Here is a 21,574-nt window from a genome sequence, read left to right on the forward strand (position 1 = left end):
ATAAGTTAATGCCAAGGCAACCAGTAGCTGTGCTTGATTTGAGTTCAGATGATCTCATTCTATGTCTAGTACTCCTCCCACTATATTACATGCAGCTTTATAGAGACTAGTTATTCCTCCTGAGATTCATCCATGAATTTTTCCTGTGATTCATCTATGTATTTGACTCTGAATCTCCAGAGCCCTCTAATGCCTAGTAGTCATTAATAAATTGAATGAATGACAGTCCAATGTTCCTTTCAGTTTAAAATCATAATACATGATGATGAAGACAATTTAAAAATTTTATACTGAAATAAAGGTTTCCTATATTTTAATTTAGAAACCAAAATCATTTCTGGAAGTGTCATGAATTTAGGCTACTTAGATGATATTCTATTTATGAAGTTTCAAATTAACACAATAACTCATAGTAAGAGTAACAATATCATATGTAATGTGTGCATGTGTGTGCGTGCACACGCACATGCATGTATGTTTATATATTCAAGGGAAGATACTGATACATAGCATCTAAATCTTCCTCTCCACCTGATGGTTTGGCACTGAGTAGATTATTAATATTATTGAATAGGTACAGACTAAATCTACTTTAATAAAGACTTGCTGACTGCTATCTATAATTATACACATTTAAATAATGAGCAAGGCCTTGGAAAGATCGTTGTGCCTCTGTGACAACTTAAAACTGTACCTCCTTGGGCCGAGCCCGTGGTGCACTCGGGAGAGTGCGACGCTGGGAGCACAGCGATGCCCCCGCTGCGGGTTCGGATCCTATATAGGAATGGCCGGTGCACTCACTGGCTGAGTACCGGTCACGAAAAAGACAAAAAAAACCACAAAAAAACCAAAAAAACAAAAGAAACTGTACCTCCTTAAGTTTCAATACAAAGATTAATGTAGTACAATATAAAGATTAATGTAGTACTTCTACATTGAAATTTAAGGAGGTGCAGTTTTAAGAGCACAAAGAATGAGAATAATTACTTCTATATTAATCTTTGTACTGATTATATAGGGGCCAGGACATAGCAAGACCTTAATAAACACTTTAAAATTAAATTCCTCAAAGAAAAAACTAACAGCAGTTTGCATCAACCCACTTTTACAATAAACAATTCCAAACAATTAATGTGAATAAAGTTTTATGAGATTATTTCTCACAGAAATTTATCACAAAATAAAGTTAAATATTTAAAAATATGCCATAATAATTCATCAGGTTTTCCTTCTAAATATGCCTCTAATTTCTGTATAAAGAAATTAAAAATATTTGCTGGCTATGAACAAATAATCACTAAGTTATTAGCTTCCCCCTTGAAATATTAAGCTATTTCAGCTACAGAATTATGAATATGGCTGTGTAAATAAGGATTTAAACCCAGTGAAAGCCAAAGTTTATTCCAAGAAAATAATCCAAAAAGGGAAAGAAATGTATTCATTCCACACATTTTTACTACTTAAAATGGTCCAATCTTAGAAATGACCTAAGTGCTCAAATATAAAGAAATGCTTAAATAAATCATGGTATATCCACTCAATATAACATAATTCGATCATTAAATAAGAAGCTTACAAGGTGACATGAAATGAATAAAACGTTAAAAACATTTTGCTAGATTACTTCTACTCTAAAAAATTACGTACACATGTACACACCTGAACAAGGAATGAAAGAGAAACAAAATGGATGATTTGTTAACAGTGGAGGGATTTTAGGTATTTTCTTCTTACCTTTTTTATTATAATTACTAGCAATTTTGTTATTGGCAGTATAAGAAATGGTGGAAGTGGGGAAAGGAAGAGAAGAAAAGAAGCTACTACCTAGATAAAAAAAAAAAAATCATGTCAATTGACTCACCAAAATGAGACTTCAGGCCACAATAGGATGGGAGGTTCAAAAATGCTGAATGTGAGGGATATTTAAAATTTAACTTGGAAAAGGTCAAATCACATTCTGTTTCACTCCAAAGGACTAAACAGCCTATATCTAACAAAACAGCATTTGACACGGGATTTTATTGATTAAGACACACCTCATTTGTTTTGAAGGATTCTTTAGAATCTTCTTCAGATTGCTGTTTCTTTTTGGAATTCTCTTCAATGTTCCTAAGAGAGGGAAAAAAGTCAAATGTGAACTTTGAATCAAATGTAAGAATTTCTCAGGATGGTTAAAAAGAAAAATGCTTTCCTTTACTATAAATACTTGATCCATTCTTTAATGGAGACTTGTTACATTTCAATTGAAATCCTACTCTTAGTGAACAGAGAACACTATCCCAAATGTGGCACAAACTACTCTTGAAAACTACTAAAGGAAACAAACTACTAAAGGAAAATATAACTGAAACAAAAATTCCTGATTCATTGCTTGAAGATGAATATTTTATGCACTATAATTACATTTTGAAAATCTTACCATCTTTTCAGTAAACAGGACAGTCTTATTTATTCAGATCAATAGGAACAAAGTATAATAATAAGAAATTTGAGACCTGATTTCCCTCACTAAATTCTGCAAGTTATTGATTCAGTTATCTTAAAGTCTGTGATAAATTCACATAATTGTAACTTGATGGAACAAAAAAACTGTAGCCCATGGCTCACATGACTTCATAGCTACTCTCAAGGGTCTCTTTGGCTTTCAAATTCTTACAGAATTAACAATAATAATACAGTGTTAAAACAAAGAATTTGGCTCAGACTCTGGGTTAGGGGAAGAGGCATGGGATACTGGTAAAAAGAACTGTGTGGGAAGACTGAAACATGAACACAGTCGTTGTAAATAGGTGGTTCCTGAATGCTTAGAATAGGAATACTTGCAGAGCATCTCTAGAGGGTCTATAAACTCTCTGAAACTCAAGGGATAATTATGTTTATATGCATGTACATTTTGGGGGGAGAGGATCTAAAGCTTCCAGATTGTCAAAATAAGTCTGGGACCCAAAATGAGATTAAGATACACTTCCTTGAAATGTTACAGATATTAACACAATGAATTATGATACTAAAAAATAAAACCTTAAGGTCTTTCCTAAACATGCAGTAACATACACAAGACACAACTCTTTGCTGCCATTTTCAATGCCTCTGTTCTGAAATCATGCCAGGAGAGTGTTACAATGGAAACGCACCCAGATATAACATGTACCTTGAATCTTTTCTTCTTTTTTTACTCAAGGCTACTTTTTTCTCTAAAACTTTACGTTCTTTAAGGACTTCTTTAATTCTGGGGGCTTTAGGTTCCAAACTCTTTGTTGATGATTCTTCTAATTCCACACTACTTTTGCCTAGGAAAGAAGCAATCAATAAACTGTATTTCAGAAGAGAGTTTTAAAAATGGTATAGTATTTATTCCTCATTAAGATTTTCTAATCGTTACTAAAATGCAAAATGGCTTTAATATACTTAAGTTGTGCTGGAATAAACATAATGTTTTAGATAAAGAAATCTTATCTTTTTTATTTCAAATGATCTCATCTATGTGTGTATATTTGTATATTACACAGGATTAGTGCCCAGGGGGAGTTCAGCTTATTCAATGCAATATTCCAGACAAATGTTTGACATTTTAGTTAACATAAAGCATTGATTAATTCCATTAAAATCACCAGCAATACTTGATTACCCATGTGTTAACAATCCATTTTCCAGTAATAATTCATTCAACCACACTGGAAAATAAGTTGCTAACACACAAATCGCATAAGCTGGTACCTGATAGAATATTTAGATATAGCAATACGATAAGAGAGAAAAATGACTAAACATATCAGATTAAAAAGGAAATCTTCCACATGAGAACAGATAATTTTATTTTATATTCATATCTCATAAGTAATATAAGACTATCTGGAAAATAATGAAGTATAATAAGATAATTTAAAATATTAAAAGTTTACATCTTCTATACCTTGAGTCTTGGCTTTTGAAGACTTTGTCTTTTCCGCTTTCTGCTTTCGTTTTTCTTCAAGTTTCTCTCTATTAATTTGCCTCCTTAAAAGCCTCTCTTCTTTTTCTTTAGCCTAAAACCACAAAATATCCTGACAGATTATCAGGCAAAAGCAAAAATACTCTGAAAAAAAATATATAAGAAAACATTTAAATAGTTTGCCCCTCAGATGTTCTTACAAATTAGTGGGCTCTGCAAAAGTGCATGTACACTATATATAGACACATTTCTGTGTGTGTGTGTGTGTTCACCCTTGTGTGAGTGTGTTTTGATTTAGAAGCTACCAGAAAAAAAAAAAAAAAAAAAAAAAGATGTAAAAATTTTCCATTACTCTTTCACAGAATGCCATTAGTTTAAAGAATGGAAAAGGTATTATTTTGGGAAAAGATGGCATAATAAACCGGGTGCTTCAATTAAAAAGATAGCTATGAAAATATCTGTGAACATCAAATGTATATAGATACATGTCCATAACTTTTCAATTATTCTTAAAGAAAAAAGTTGAAATGCAGATTCAAGTGACGGGCTAGTCCTATAACACATCTGACTTGCTGGTATACTCTTAGGACCCAGGCTTTGGACTTGGGATTTTCTTTTTTTTTTTTTTTTTTTGTCGTTTTTTCGTGACCGGCACTCAGCCAGTGAGTGCACCGGTCAGTCCTATATAGGATCCGAACCCGTGGCGGGAGCGTCGCCGCGCTCCCAGCGCAGCACTCTACCAAGTGCGCCACGGGCTCGGCCCGGACTTGGGATTTTCTGCTGTCATATTTTAAACCACGGGGAATTCACAATCACTGTTTTACGTCCACCATCCCTTTCCAGGCCAGAGTGCAAAGTAAAAGTGCCAAAAATCATAAGCAGGTGCATAACCAAATATACTTTTCTAATTTTAATGTTTCTGAAATTGTAAGCCATCTTGAAAGTGATGTACATATACAATGAGGTGGTAATTTTCTCTAAAAAGCTGTTATTAATTCAGTGGCACATCTTATAATTAGAAGCATTTTTAAATTCAGGAAATATGTGGACTGAATTTCCCTCTTAATATTATGTTAATGGCTGTATAGCATATCTTTGTGTGACCGAATCCACACTCGATTCAAACATTTAGATTGTTACCAGTTTTTCACTATTATTAATAATGATGACACAAACACCCCTGTCACATGTCTATGTATGTTCAACCTAGTTAAATGACAAAGTTCCTGAGGCAAAGCCTATATATCTATGCTCGTATGCACACCAGTACTGTGCACACAAATTATTCAGGTTTCTCAACCTGATGTAGTAGGTAAAATAATAATAGATCAACTGAACTTACAATAGACTGTCGCCGCTGCTCTACAGTAAGTTCATCATCAGAATCACTATAGTACTTCGAGTAAAGATATGGTTTGTGAACATAAGCATGCCGTACGCTTTTTGCTTTTCCTTCACTAGAATCACTACTTTGAGTTTTTGTTTTATTCTGTTTATTCTTCTCTTCATCTGGAAGAAAGTCAATAAAAAAAGGAGTGCTTCTGTGAATTAGAAATGCAATCAACATTACGCTGTACAAGCAGCAAAAGCAGTATCAATATAGTTCAAGTGTATTTATAGGCCCAAAGAAGAAATACCAGTACATGAAAATTCAAAAACAGACATTTTTAAAAGCTCTAATCCGTATCTTAATTTATTTCTTAACAATCAGCTTCTTGCCCATAAAGGAAGAAGGCAAAGAAAAATCAGACAAAGTTATTTATGTCGTTAACAGAAAAAACTTCAATTAAACAGTTTATTTAAGCAAAGAGCAATTCATGAATTTGGCAGCTCTCAGACCAGAAGAGATTCAGAGAGCTCCCCTTTAACAGAGTGAGCCACAGACAGAGTGAGCAGTGGGCTTTTACAGGCTAAACACAGAAGCAAAGTAAATAAATTACTGAAATTACTGGACAGGCTACAGCTAGGTGTTTATCTTGTTTGTGTATGATCCACTGGAAAGTCCCTACTTAGAGGTTAATTGGCAGTCACTGATTGGTTAAGCTTAAGTTAACACTGGGCTTCAATTTGCTAATGTGGGAGCCCAAGGCACTGGAACCATCTTAGCCTAATGCTACCCCCTCCCGATTTTTTTAAACAACGTTTTCTTAACAAACAGATAATTCTCATTTGTCAGTGAAGTTGATGTGAATGAGTGCTTTACCACTGTTAAGTTGAACTAATTCACTCAAAGCTGTCCTTTAAAGTAAACCTGAGATTTTAATGACCAACTGTGAGTTTCCCATTTAGGGAAAGGCAGGAATCAATAACTAGTCCCACGCTAAGTACACACTAAAACCCCTCCACATTAGGAAGGTGATTTGTTTTTCTTTGACATAGCAAAAAGTGAAGAAGAAAAAAATAAACAAGGTTTTCACTTCCTACTACTTCCCACCTAGGCAGTGCTACTATTGCTTTTTGGGGTAGGTAATTCAGTTTTTCATGAATTCAAAGAAAAGAGTAAAAGATGAGAGAAACTGAGAAATGTATGTGTTAAAAGCTTCTACTTTTTCTCCTCTATGATTTTCTCCCTAAGTATCCTATCCAAAAGCCAGCAGCAAATTTACAGTGCTATCTACAGGCAATTGCGAATAAAATTCAATATTTTTAAGTTTTTAAAAAAAGTCATAAACAGAACTTTAATCACGTGGTAAAGAGTAGCATGAGGTATTGGTTAAGAGACCTGGATTTGAAATCTGCACTGGTGTTCACTAGATACTTTAGACAAGACTCTCTATCTCTGTCTCTCTCTCTCTCTGAATTTGTCTCTGTACCTTTTTTCTGGGGTTGTTATGAGGACTACAGGAGTCATTACACAGAAAGGCCTTAGCAAAGTGCTTGAAAATAGTAAGCGCGTAGGAAAGGTTAGCTGAAAAACAAACTGAATAATAAAGAATTCAACCTTGCCCAAAAAGAGGTCTGGTCTTTGCCCTTAGCTTCTGGTATATCATCTCTAAGCCTATGGAATGCCATGACTAAGTGGAGACCTAGGGGTCTTGGGTCAAGCTAAATAGTTTAACAACGTGGTTTAAGGTGGGGGCTTTGGGTCATGAAGTATCAGCTTGACCTCCAGAGAAGGTGAAGACTGAGATAAGCCACAAGGGTAGTTAACCATGACGACATGCTGTAGCCCCAATAAGAACTTTGGACACCAAGGCTGTAGTGAACTTCCTTAATTGGCAATACTTTGTGCATATTGTCAGACATCAATGCCGACAAAGCAACACTGTCCACAACTCCACAGGGGATGACAAACGGAAGCTCCTGTTGGGAACTTTCCTGGACTCTGTCCTATGTGCCTCTCCCCTTGGCTAATTCTAATGTGTCCCTTAACTGTAATAAATTGTAATTGTGAGTATACCAGCTTTCAGTGAATTCTGTGAGTCCTTCTTGTGAATTATTGAATGTAATGGTGATCTTGGGAACGTCTGAATTTATAATTGGTGCCAGAAGTGAGGGAAGTATTATGAACTATGCTCACCCAAATGTCACACAAATAAAAAGTTTCTTCATATACATTATCTCCTCTAAATCTTATAATACTCCTAGGAGATGGAGTTAAGAAATGGAGAACCAAGGCTTGTTGAGGTTTAGTAACTTACCAAGCTTGCTCAGACAGACAACCTTGGAGCTGGGACTCAGAAACAAATCTTCCAACTACAAAGACCCATGCTCTTGCCACTACACCACATGTCTTTCAGGATATAGCCCTCTGAATATACAAATAATGCTTGACGGGAAGCTTCGCAGAAGCATTATTAAGTAAAATGTTTTACCATCTGATGTAATCTCTCCTTCTTCCATGCTATCAGACATTACAACTTCCTCCTCGGTATCCTCCTCAAAAGATGAAAGGTCACTGGTATGGACAGAGCTAACTGTGATGTCTGTAAGTCCATCCACATCAGAATCTATCAAAGAGCAATCTTCAAGAAGAAATGAAAACAGAAAATAAATCATCCTGTTACAAGAACATACTCAGAACCCAATTCCTAAACTACATTTAAAATTTTCTGCTTTAAATACATGTCAAAGATGTTCAACTATCAAATAAGGTAGAGCTGTTTCCAGAAAGTACAAAGATAAACTGGTATCCTATAAAAATAACTAAACTACCAATTTCCAATGTAAATGATATATACAAAAGCAAATTTTAAGTAAATAATTGAAATATTTACTACCTAATAGTTCCATGATTAGGATATACAACTACGAATTAAGTTGCTTAGAATAATGTATGTGAATAAATTATAACTTAAAGTTTACAGTTTGTTAATTTACTCTGTGAACAGATACATTGGTACAGAAAATAAATACACAAATGTTTATTGCTCTTTTTTTTTAGCGAAGGAGAAATGTTTTCAGGATTTTGAAATAAAAGCATCAAATAAATCTATTAAAATTTGAAGACAAAAATAAAAACACACACAAAAAAAAAGAAAAGGAAAAAAAATTTAAAGGAAAATTTGATACTCTCTCTCCCCCCTAAAATAGACACTCTTTGTTCTTTAAACTATTTTAGATTCTTGCAAATATTTATATACCTTCTTTTGTCCCTTCAACAGTTTTAACTTTACTGTTGTTCTTTTCTGATATAAGTTTTGAACTCTCTACTTCTTTTTCCTTTGCTTGTTTTTCATCTTTTACTTTTTGTGTATCTTCACTCTTTTTTGAGTGATCAAGTTTCTTTTCAGTCTTTTCCTTCTTTTCTTTCTTTCTTTCTCCTTTTTCATTGCTGTCTAGCTTCTTTTCACCTTTGTCTGTTTTATTTTTTTGGTCACTGCTTTCCTGTTGAACATCCTTACTGAGCAGAAGTAAACTATTATTCTCTTTTGTGTGATTTTTAATTTCATCAGCTGAACAAGGGAGATCACTAAATTCTTCAGACTTCGGGGCTGTTTCAAGTCCTTCTCCTCCAGAGTCAGGGGCAGATTTTTCTTTATCAGCCATGTCCTCTGATGTTCTCTCTTTTTCAGTACTGGTGTCACTGCCTGGCTGAGATGGGAGTTTTTTTGATACTCTCTCACTGGTCTTGGCATTTAACATTTCTGTAGAAGCCCTGGCAGCATTAGCTTCTTGGTTAAGAGAAGTTATGGTTTCCAAGATTGACATGGCATCATTGGCCACATTAGCACTGGGCCCTGGAGCAGGGACACCTTAGAGGAAAAGACAGGTTTTAGAATAAATTCATGCAGAAGATAAACACCTCTGTGGAATCAATGTTATATGCCACTGTCATCTTTATACAACATATATGCTGTGCAGACCATTTGTATGCTTTTAGACTTTCAAGTACCAGGAACTAGTATACATATTCTGAATCTCTCTCTCTAATACAATATCTTAGTAAGGGCACCATGCAAATCTGAAAATAGTCTAGTTCCCAATAAAGAATATATTCTCTAATTATTTTAGTAATTCCCTCTATTATAACACACACACACACGCCCCATTAGTCTAATTGTGCCAGCTGAGAAATTTGGGTGATATTTAAAGTAAATATAATTTCACTAGAGTAGCCACATAGAGAAATGTTTCAAAGAGCCAAAAAACTCTAACTTGGTACTCAGTTCAAAAAGAAAAGCAATGGAACTGACCAAGAGTAAAATCAAAGCACCTTGTGAAATGATGGAAGAGTCTGGTTTCTCCTCATCAGGAGCTGTGCTGCCACTTGCTTCCTCTTTGTGATTCAATGTGGCCAAAAACTCATGCACAGCTTTCTCCACCTGAGGTCTGAATGTGTGGTTGATCTTTGGATCCACAACCTGAGAAATAATTCGGTCGATACCAGACTCCAACATTCCTGATCTGAAACACAGGGTAATTTATAGAAAGGTGAAAAAATAATCTTGCATTATTTGCATTAATTCCTTTTAAATAAAACTGTATCTATTACATACACACACACACACACACACACACACACACATATAAAATATATATTCAACCTTAAATTGCCCCAATTTGTTCATGTGGATACATAGAAACAATAGGCAATGGAAAATAAGTTTCATGCTACTGTGGCATTTAGATATACCATACTATAAAAAAGTCTGTAAACTTTGCACCACTGTGTCACTGTTGGAAATACTAAAACAGACAAAACAAAACCAAAACAAAACACCCTTAGAACTAGGTGCAGTACACTATCAAAAGCCCAGGTATATAGGTGATACTTATCTTACCCTACCCTGCCCACAGTATTTAGAAATAAATGATCACTAAAGTTGAGTTCTGGGTATATAATAAATCTATGGACTCTGCAACCTTTTTAAAAAAAAAAAAAAAGAAAAAGGTAAGCCTTTTACAAGTATCAATGTCTCCAGGAAAACTGAAGAACACACACAAAGTATAATTTCATCAAATTGAAAAAAAACCCCACAAAACTTTAGGAAAATAAAACTGAAGCTTCAGACTTCTGGCTTTCTTTTTATTATCTTCCTGCTATAAAAACTGGATGATTTATTGATTCAACAATTATGTTATGAGTGTCTTCTACGCAACAGGCACCATGTTGGCCACTGGGCAGCTACAAATTAGACCTGGTCCCTGTTCTGGTTGGGGAGGTTGACGCAAACAGGTGAAATACAAGACAACAGGCACTAGTACACACCATGTATTGTAGGAAAAGACAGGAGTGAGGAATTATTAGATATGTCCAAGGTCATTTGGAAATTCTTCATTAAAAAGAAAAGACATTTGAGGTGAGTGTTGATTTTTATAGAAGAGAAGAAAAAGAAAGATGCTCCAAGTCAAAGAAATATCATAAACAAGAGAAAGATGAGCAATGATGACAATATCTGTAAATGCACTTCTCCACAAAGGCATCTGAGCAAAATAAGAGAATACAAATTTGTTTAAGAAACACACTTAGGGCCGGCCCCGTGGTGCACTCGGGAGAGTGCAGCGCTGGGAGCGCAGCGCCGCTCATGCTGTGGGTTCGGATCCTATATAGGAATGGCCGATGCGCTCACTGGCTGAGCACGGTGCGGGCGACACCATGCCAAGGGTTGCAATCCCCTTACCGGTCACGAAAAAGACAAAAAAAAAAAAAAAAAAGAAACACACTTAAACTTTGTTTCTTCCCTAAAAAAAGAAGTAGAGAAGTCGAAGTATCAGAGATAATGTTGGAAGACTCAGGTGGTAGTCATTTCCAGCTTCTAGGCCTCAGTCTCTGTAGAATAGGTGAGGAAGCGTCTTGCTCTACAGTTCACAAATGCTATTTTTGAATGCAGCTCTGTGGAGTGGAGGATGGATTAGATTTTTACCTCCTGAGGCACCTTGTGATCTTGTGAAATTATAATTCTACTTATGTAGGCCATAGAGAAAAATGAGCCAACACGGCACAAAGTAGGTTACCTGCTTTTTAAAGTTCTAAGATAAAAGAAAATACAAATCCTGAGAACACTGTTACATCTTAGAGGTGTCTAAAATGTAGCAGGTGGAAAATAAGGAAAAACAATCTTAAAAATGTTTTGATTTAAGGCACAAGTACAAAGGCATAGGCATAAAATAAAAGAAATAAAACTGTGTTATAGTCTGAATGCTTGTCTCCTCCAAAACTCATGCTGAAACTTAATCTCCAATATGATACTTGAAAGGTAGGTTCTTTAAGAGATGATGGGATTGTGAGGACTATGTCCTCATGAATGAATTAATCCATTCATGGATTAAAGGGTTATCAGGGAGGAGACTGGGGACTTTATAAGGAGAGCAAATGAGCACATAAAACTTGCCATTCTTGCCATGTGATAATATGTGTCACCTACAGACTATGCAGAGTTCCCACCAAGAAGGCGGCCCTCACCAGATGTGCCCCAGAATGTTGGACTTCCCACCCTCCAAAACTGTAAGAAATAAATTTCATTTTCTTATAACTTACCCAGTTTCAGAGATTCAGTTATAAGCAACAGAAAAATGGACTAATACAAACCCATCTGCCCCAAATTATTGCTTCAATCTCTTTGTTTGACTATGTTCCAGTCTCTAGTCCTACAAACAAACAAAACACTTCTCCTTTATTTCTCTCTCACACTGAAGGTCAGCTCTGATCTTAAATAAAAATGGAATCCAGTGCTAATGATCACACTACTCTGAGTGGGCTCACTGCCTTGAGGTGTGGCCACAGCTGCCTCACTAAAGTGGGGAGAAGTTATAGCCCTTGGTTCAAGGACAAAGCCAAAATGCCAGCAGCTGGCATATTCCTGGTTAAAGTTACTTCCTTGTCTTCCTTTTACATTTTGTTCAGTTAAGATCATTATTCAGAGCTCTCTAGGATTTTCAGATTCTGTTGTACAAATGAATGCCTCGTAGAATAAAATTTTCCCTTCTAATGAGTCAGCAGATTAGCTATTAAGTTGAACCATATGAAATTGCTGATATTAGGTCATTTCTGTCCTGCAAAAATGGCAGTTGCAGATGGCTCAAACTTACTCAGACAATGCAGTATTTCTCAAAGTATATGCATGAAAACCTGTTTGAAATCATATTTACAGAGGCTATTCCACCCCTATACTCATCAGTTTCAACACAACTAAATAATCTGTTTAAGGATATTTTTAAATGTTATTATTAGTAACATAAAACTTTACTAATGGAATTTAAATAAAAATAGTTCATTTAAAAATAAATAACATAGCTAGAAGAAAATTTACAGATGTCTCAGGAAGAGTAATGCCTAAATTACCCGACAGAAGATGGCTGTTTTCCCTCTTTTAAAATGTTTCAAGAGGGGCCGGCCCGTGGCTCACTTGAGAGAGTGTGGTGCTGACAACACTAAGGCCAAGGGTTCGGATCCCTATACAGGGATGGCCGGTTCACTCACTTTGGAGAGCATGTTGCTGACAACACCAAGTCAAGGGGTAAGATCCCCTTACCGGTCATCTTTAAAAAAAAAAAGAAAAAAGAAAAAAGAAACTATCACACTATAAAGGATTGAGCAGTTCCTATGGGACAAGAGGGAATTAAGAAGTGGCAGATATAAAAGAGATTTATTTTACTGTTTAAAATCCACATTTTATTCTCAAAGATGTGCTTGAACGTAAATATTTGTCAAGGAGGAAGACCAGGCACTCTTTAAATAACTTAGTCGCCCTTTTTGTGGGGTGAAGCAGGGATAGAAGGTCTTCTTGTCTTGGCAAATATTTAAATTCAAGAACAAGTATAAGACTGTAAATCAGTTTTTTTGGAGTGTTAAATAAAAATTATTGGAGGCCATTGTTTTGGACTAAGTTCCTGCACTAGGCCCCAACAGACAGACTATAAACCAAAATGGAGTCACCCCTGCTAAGTTCCATGTCACTTAGGTTGTAACAGCCAATTTCCCAAACAGGCCAACTTAAATCTTCAATAGGCATGATAATGAAGTTCCCTGTGCTTTAATCCTTACACAAAAGAGATAGCCACAAGGAACCTGATGTTAACTAATCAGTTATTTTCCTATTGTTCTATCTCTCTGTTCCCACCTTATAAGGAAATGACCAATCCTCTTTTTGTTCTTTGCTTCTACTTTCTTCAGCTTTTTCTGTCTATAAAACCTTTATTTGTAATAAACTTTGGAGCAATTCTCTGAATCTGTAGTATGATGGTACATCTTGGGTCGATCCTCACATGTGGCTCCCAAAAAACTTTACGAACTATTTTTTCCTTGATGGCCTTAATTTCAGTCAACAGGAGTAAATTGTTTTATTTATTTATTTATTTATTTTTTAGGCCTCTCTAAACATTCCAGCTCTTCTCATTCTCTTTATCTTCTGTTCACTCAAAATGGCTCTGAGAAGGGCACATTTTTTTTTTCTTATATCACTGAACAGCAGAGTTTAAAGTCTCAATAAAATGCAAAAAAAGGGCAGAGGACTGTATTAGAAGATACAAGGCACCTCAAATCAAGGGAAATATTTTAATTTCAGTGATCTTAATAGTTATGAATGTAACCATACAGGATATTATGGTATTTACCATCTATTAATATTATATATAGATATTTTTAAGTTATGTTATTATTTCCTTCCTCCAAATATTTCCTGAGCTCTATAGGAAAAAGCAAACTTAAAATTTATGGGGGGAATGTGAAGTGATTAGACGATACTCCAAAACTATACTGCACCCATGAAGTAGCCATAGCAAACTTGATAAAACGACCAACATCTTTAGGTGAACAACCTTCTGTGTAACGTCTCTGCTTTCAGGAAAAGTAGGTTGTGACATTTTAAATAAAACCTGCCTAGTAACTCTAATTCTGAGACTTACTTCAGGACTTGTTGTCTAATACTGTTTCTGAGCTGGTTCTTATTGAGATGGGGACTCCACGTGTGGGTTGCTAGGTGGTTTGCAACAAAGTTGTCAACACGCTGTCTCAGATTCTGATAGGCAGGCTAGAAAGAAAAAACAAACAAACATAAGTGTTAAAAATATTTACTGTTATACAATATCAATATTGGCAGCCTCAGGAATCTGAGTATCTTTAACAGTGTTAACATTTCTTAGCTTATAGGATGAATGTAGTACAAAGTTTCACAGTTTATGACACTCCTGCTTCAGGGTAACTTATTCAAATACAGCTTATTTTGTCTAAGAGACGGTGTTTGGAGATAGGAAGAATACAAGGCAAGAAAGAACACATACTGTTTGCAAACAAAGAACTAGAAGATAAGATACATATAAATGATACTGTTGGATGATTTGAAGCCAAGAAAGGGAGAGGAGGAGGGGAAGTAAACCTTCATTAAGAATGTGGCATTTGAGCTGGAAAAATCAGTTTCAAAGTTTCATAAAGTAGCTGGGATTGTGAATGGCCAGCTTTCCAGATACAATTATAAGCAACGAGCAAGTGGATGAGAAAACACATAGTCAGGATCATTTGGGAAGCCTCCAAATTTGTAGTCCCATTTGGTTGGAGAAGAGAATATCAAAAAGCAGAGAAATGGAGTTGGAGGCACAGGTTGGGACCAGGTGCTGGAATGGAAGGCTTTGGGTACTTGTACCAGAAGTTTGGAATTATGGGGTAGAGAACAAGAACCCACTGCATGTTTGAGCAGAGTGATACGATAGCTTATGATTAGTCACCCTACAGTGAAAGAGTAAACAGAAACAAAATATACTAAGGAAAGTATTCAATACCTAGAGTGATGAAGCTCTGTACTGGGGTGGCAGAAATGGGCTGAAAGGCATGCATCCAAGAGAAATTACTGAGAGACAACAACCTGAACTAGGCATTAAATCTGATGTAAGACAGTAATTCTCAACCAGGAGAGATTTCACTGCCACCGCACCCCCACCCACACCCCAGAGGAACTCTTGGCAATGGCTGGAGACATTTTAGGTTGTCACAATGAGGGGTGTGCTACTGGCATCTAGTGGGGAAAGGGCAGGGATGCAGGTGAACATCTTACAACACACAGGACAGCCCCCCACAGCAAAGAACTATCCAGCTCAAAATGCCAGTAGTGCTGAGGCTGAGAACCCCTGATATGGGGGGAGCAGGGAGAGAGGACACATATCATATCTATGCAGAAAGACACTGCCTAGAAGGAATGTGTGACCACTCACTCAGAACTGCACTTAGTTCCCAGAGGTCATCACCCACCACTCATGTCCTTTATATTTTTCTTTTATATGGCTTTTAACGTAGATGAGCTTGAGAGTTTTGAATGACTTGAAGCAAAGCTGTAGAGCCTCACCTTCTGCCATTTGCACCCTTAAACCTTAAGTTTATACTCCAGTGATAAATCTTCATGTCTTTAATATTCTGTACCTACCATTTGTCCATTGGGCAAACTTCTTACCTTCAGAGTTCACCCTATCTGTGAAGTCATCCTGACACCGAAGGTAGACTTCTGGTGCCTTTTGTCCATGTTTACTGTCTTCTATAGTTACTTCTATTTGAATAACTCTCATATTGCACTGTATTTTGAGAAGGGGGGAATACATACCTCCTCTCTTAAGGGTACGCCTGCTTCTCCACCTCCCTTAATCATTTTTCACACAGTCTATCACACCACTCAGCAGATAAGCAATTAAAACTTAGTTGTTAGAGGACTGGGTAACTATCTCCAACACAGAGTGATAAAGGTTTATCCCTATGTGATGCCCCTTCTTTACTATTAATTTTTAGACTTTTGATAATACCTATTTTCTATCCTACAAAAAAAAGTCTCATGATCATTTTTCACGTCCCTCTCCATTTATCCAAAATGTGAACTAAAACTAATTCTCCCCAATGATTCTAAAGCATAGTTTTTCTTTCCAGTATTCTCCAATCTATCAAACATTTATTAGGCTCAAACATCACAATGCATTTAGCATTCCAGTAACCCCATAACAAGCTCAAATTTGAAGTACCCAACAGGTAATTTTCCTTGTTTTCCAAGCTCTCCTTTCAGAGTGACTAAGGAAATATTCACTGAGATGCAATGAGAAATATTCTTCTAGGAATATATATACCTTCTTTCTTCTCCAGTGTGCAGTGGATTGAATTATGTCCCCCCTAAACTCCCTGAAGCTTGAATTGTGTCCCCCAAGTTCTATGTATTAGAAACTTAGCCCCACTGTGACTGTTCAGAGGGTGGGAAATCCTATTCTGGTAATTGAAAGGTGAAGCCTTGAAGAGGTGATTGGATTGGAGGATCATACTGTAGTGAATGGATTAAAAATTGGTGGTCAGGGGTTTGGTTCTGAGGGCTTTAAAAGAAGAGGAGAGTTTGTCTTTCTCGCTCTCTTTGCTTCCACCAACTTGCAATGTGAGATCCCTGGATCACTGTTACCACCACCAGATGGACTTTGGACTTCCCAGCCTCAGAAACTGTAAGCAACAAATTTCATTTTTCTTTATAATTACCCAGTTCTGTATATTTTGTTAGAAGCAACACAAAACGGACTAATACACAGTGCTTTGGTCAAAAGCCTTGCAGTCACCCTTGACACCTTCCTTTCCTTTCTACCCCACACAAAAACCATTAGCAAATTCTAGCATCAAAATACACCCAGAATCTGACCATTTCCTACTACTTTTACTGCTACCACTCTGGTCCAAGGCAATCTGATGTCCTATCTAGATTACGGTAACTGACCTTGCTTCTACTCTTGCTTACCAGAAGTCTATTTCCCAACAAAGTAGTTAGAGTAAATCTTCTAAAACTAGGGTAGCCATATAATTTATTGTCCAAACCAGATCATGACTGAGCATAAAAGGGAACCTCATTAATAATTATACATGGTCAACCCAGCTGAAATGGAAGTCAGATCATATTCTTCTTTTGCTCAAAACTTGCCAAAGGCTCCTCAGCTCCAGTAAAAGCCAAACTCTTAGGATGCCTTCCAAAGCCTGCCAGATCTGTGAAGAAAGGGAGGGACAGTCCTACCTCACCTCTATCACTTTCCACCTCAGCAGTTTCTCCCTCATGTCCCCTGCACTCCTAGGAATCTGTCAGCAATGCCCCGACCCCAGATAGCTGCAGAGCTCCATCAGTTCCTTCAGTAATGGCTCAAATATCATCTTATTAAAACTTCCTTGAACAACTCACTCAAAACAGAACAGGAATCCTTTCCACCCCTCACCTTGCTGGGTTTTTTTTTTTTTTTTTTTTCCCTCCATAGAATCCATCACCCATTATTTATCGCCTGTTTTTGTCTGCTAGGATGTAGCATTGGTAACAGTGGATCTTTTGGTTCATTGCTGTATGCATCCCTGGCATTTAAAATAGAGTCTGGAGTATAAGAATTACTCAGTGAATGTCTTTTGGGTGAATAAATTGACCAGGAGTCATTTATAAATGAGAAAGTGTCCAAAAATCAGTACTTATTACTTGGGGAGAGAAGTGCCATACTTACTTCGTTGCTGAGCTCCCTGCCTGGAACAGAATGATGGGCCTCTTCATCTTCCCTCCTCACACTGCCCACGTGCTAATCAGTGCAAAGGAGTCAGAATGGCTTTGTAACCACTACACTTGCTCCAGAGATCTGTGAACTAATAGTCAACAATGGAGGAGTCCTAGCCTTAGATGGATCTTGGGGCTGCCCAAGTTTCTACTTCTTTGAATGGGAAGGGTTGATCTTGTCTGCTACAGCTGGATCTCTCTCTTGGTTAAGGACTATCAATGACCACAGGACAGTTTGGGGTGGGGGTTCTATGGTTTTCTGGATTAGCAGCAGACTTTGGTACTTCTCAACCTGGTTTAAACATACTAGGCTGGATGACAGTTTTGCTCTTGGAGAGCACCTGGTAGGTATCAAATGTCTTGATTCTTAAATATGTATGTGACTGACAGAATCCAAGTAATGTTAGAATCCTATATGCTAGAGGTAAGACTTTCTGAAAGAAAGCAGATCAGTCCTTGACTTTCAATTATCAAAAGCACCACACCATAAGCGGTAGATGAAATCCAAGGATTCCATTAAAGTGATGACCCTTTGTATGAACAGGGAATCTTATTTCCACTTTGGAACATTCACATTGATATGAATGTTAAGCTCCTATGAAAACTGGCTTTTGCATTTTTTTTTTTTGAGACTTTAAAACTTAGTCTTTTCCTCCCCCAAATAATAACAAAAATAAAATACTACTCTAGAACAAACATTTTAAATTAAATTAAAATATACATAATTGTCAGCTAAGGGAGAGGAAGAAAGGCAGGGAAGAAGGAAGAAGACAGTCATGGAGGAAAACAAGCAACACAACAGAGGCAGGTACAGAGGTGGGGGGGAGAGAGAGATGGGCAGATATTGTGGGAGAGTTCATGTGAGCATCTGAGGGGTGGCTTCTGTCTGGAAGGAGGATATCATTTCAGTTCTACTTTTCTCTAGCCTCAAACATTAAAGCAGGGAATCTTATTCTGTGGTCCCTGAACTCCCTGAAACTATGTAGTAGGATGAACAACATGAAATTGCATACAGTCATTCATTTCGAACTATTAAAACAGCATTTCAATGTGTACATGTGCATTTTTCTTGGGAGAAAGTCCTAGCTTTCATTACAGTGTCAAAGCAATTGTGCTTCCCTCCTTTCTCCCAAGAAGGATTTTAAAACTCCTCTTTGAGAAGGTCTGACAGGGATATTACAGATACACAACAATATACTTACTGGGGATGAGAAGAAGAAAAAGTCGAGTCTTAAATATTGCAGCCACCCATGAGTATATCAAAATTTTCGATGTGCATACATAATGATAACACACAGATTCACAGATTTCTGAGAACAGCAAAGTGAAACCTCTACTTGTTGGATAAAAATAACCAGTTTATTTGAGTAATGTTTACCAGGCCATGTCTAATCTTTTCCCGTGAAATAGTAATAATAATAAAGGCAATAGGCATTATTTTTTTTAAAAATTTGACTGCGCACATCCCCTAAAACGAAGTAAGAAAACTATATGCTTCCTAAATAGATAAACAGCCCAAAGTAAACTGAATTTGCTGTGGTGTAAAAACTCCAAAACCCTGAAAAAGCACATTCTACATAGTGGGCCAGTACTACAGTCCTTATAAGGGAAGATATCTCCAGATTTCCAGGAGAGTTTTCCCAAAGAAGACAGTGGAACAGTGTGCAGTTCACCTCAAAGCCTGGGAAGAACCTGTGGATGCTGTAAACACCCCTTTCTCAAAGAAACAAGGCTCCTCAGAATAGCCAAACATACTATGAGAAAACCCTCACTCCATCAAACTCCAATCGATGGACCTACCCATATCTAAGCCAAAAGAACACATACACATACACACAAACCAAACAAAACACACACAAAACCCAGTTAATTTTCCAACAGGCTCCCCTCTTCACCCGCTTCCAGAATTCCAGATTCCACTGGTTTTCCTTGCATCTCACTGATTGCTCCTTCCTGGTGTCCTTTGCTCTTTCTTTTACAAACCGGCTAAGTTTACCTGTTCCTGCTAATGCCCCTCTCACTCTGACATTTGGTACAAGCCCCTTCCCGTTCCCAGCCCCTAACTCTTTTTGGACAGGGAACTGCTTTGCTGGCCTTTCCCCTATCCCCCTTACTCTCCTGAACTCGCTCTTCATTCCTGCCCTTCATCTACTTCAGTCACCTCTTCTCCATCCTTTCCTCTACTCCTTTCTCACCTCAGAAAAGTGACTTGGCCTAAGCGACCTAAACCAGGCAGTCACTGCTAGAAACCAAAATCATGTCCCGATCTCCCAACCCACCTTTTCACTGCCCAGGTTAACCTCCTTATCTTTGCACCCCTCCCCCCATGTCCAGCAAAACACATTGCAAATAATTTCATTCAATGATCAATTCATGATTTCGCCAATGGACAAGGACATGGCCCTTACCGCTCAGGAACCTTCAAGAGAGAAGGCAAAAATATCTTGTATACAAAGTCAACCCGGGAAAAAAAAGTCGTGGGAGATGAGAATAGGTACAAAAAAGCGCTGTTAACGTTAGTGTTTCCCAACCAGTCTTCGTAAGAACAATGACTTAGTCTTGCTCGCCAGACCGGTATAATTCCAGCGCCTAAACAGTGCCTGGCACGTAGCAGGTACTTCATAAACACTAGTCGGTTAAAACGAACGAAAGGATAGACGAATGAATGAACACACCGTGCCTGGCACAGGGGTTGGCACATTGCTGCAGCCCAAAGAGAAGCGGCTGCGAAAAGAACTCGGTGAGAGGCAGGCTCAAGAGGCGCCCAGACTGGGAAAGTGGAGGCGCCGCCAGCCCTTCCACGGATGCAAGACACCGCCCGAGAAGGCGGCCCTCGCGGTCTCCCCTTCCCCTGGAGACCCCCGGCCCCCGCGCGCTCCGAACCTTGGTGTCCACGTCGGCCAGGCAGTCCCTGCGGAACTGGTCGAAGAGCCCCTGGCTCTTGAGGTGGTTCACAATCATGGCCACGAGCTGCGGGTCACCGGCGCCTGCACCCGCGCCGCCCGCGCCGGGGCCAGCCGCGGGGCCGGGCGGCGGCGGCGGCGGCTGCGGCTGCGGCTGCGGCGGGGGAGGCGGTGGTGCTGGGGGAGGCGGCTGCGGCTGCGGGTTGGTGGCCATGGCGGCCTGAGCCGGGGAGGGCGCGAGCCCGGGCGGGGAGGCGCTCCTGGGAGGCGGCGGCTGCACTGGTCCCGCCGCCTGAGGGAAGCCAACGGGATGTTGTTCCGGAACCAGCGAATCCAGAGCAACACCGGAAGTGAAAGGGAACCGGGGGAAGGGAGGAAAAGGCGGTGACTAGCATGGAAGGCCCGACGACGGGAGCCGCGAGGGGCCAGTTCCGGCTGCCTGAGGCCGCGGGCGCCCTCACGAGGCTGGGCTGAGCCGGAAGCGGCGGCTGTGGCAGCGGCGACAGAAAGGTTGAGGGGGGCTGCGGCGTCTAGGCCACCTGCCCAGGTCTGCAGTCCAGGGCGGTCGTGGGTTCGACCCGCGCAACATCCGGGGCCCTAGGGCCGACTGGGCGCCTGCTGAGCGCAGGCCAGAGCGGGGGAGTGAGTTGCTGGCTCCGTTCCATCCACAATGGCGTTCAGGCGTAACGCTCTTACTCATGTTTCACGGAGCGGGCGACATCCGTAGACTTTTGTAATGTGATCCGAACGTGGAACTGCCTATTCTAAACTCTCCCAACCCCCTCCGTTCTCAGCCTATGATCCTGCCCAGTTTTCTTCCCAGAAGG

The 21,574-nt window shown here is 38.7% G+C and overlaps 1 protein-coding gene across 3 annotated transcripts in view; it reads right to left on the reverse strand.

The window, feature by feature from the left end:
* BOD1L1 (biorientation of chromosomes in cell division 1 like 1) overlaps positions 1-21,060 on the reverse strand; it is a 53,233-nt gene extending 32,173 nt beyond the window's left edge. For all 3 annotated transcript variants that reach the window (XR_010024433.1, XM_063107699.1, XM_063107698.1), the window contains exons 1-9: positions 20,728-21,060; positions 14,219-14,343; positions 9,588-9,778; positions 8,515-9,126; positions 7,747-7,896; positions 5,274-5,440; positions 3,914-4,025; positions 3,152-3,290; positions 2,037-2,109 (exon numbers count right to left, since the gene is read on the reverse strand). Coding sequence is in view for 2 of the 3 variants with exons in the window: in XM_063107699.1 (XP_062963769.1) it covers positions 2,037-2,109; positions 3,152-3,290; positions 3,914-4,025; positions 5,274-5,440; positions 7,747-7,896; positions 8,515-9,126; positions 9,588-9,778; positions 14,219-14,343; positions 20,728-20,961 (1,803 nt within the window). In the remaining variant the exon portion in view is untranslated. The remainder of the gene's footprint in view (positions 1-2,036; positions 2,110-3,151; positions 3,291-3,913; positions 4,026-5,273; positions 5,441-7,746; positions 7,897-8,514; positions 9,127-9,587; positions 9,779-14,218; positions 14,344-20,727) is intronic.
* Between the last annotated feature and the right edge of the window lie 514 nt (positions 21,061-21,574).

The sequence above is a fragment of the Cynocephalus volans genome, chromosome 9 (genome assembly GCF_027409185.1).
Source record: "Cynocephalus volans isolate mCynVol1 chromosome 9, mCynVol1.pri, whole genome shotgun sequence".
In the NCBI taxonomy this organism is placed as follows: Eukaryota; Metazoa; Chordata; class Mammalia; order Dermoptera; family Cynocephalidae; genus Cynocephalus; species Cynocephalus volans.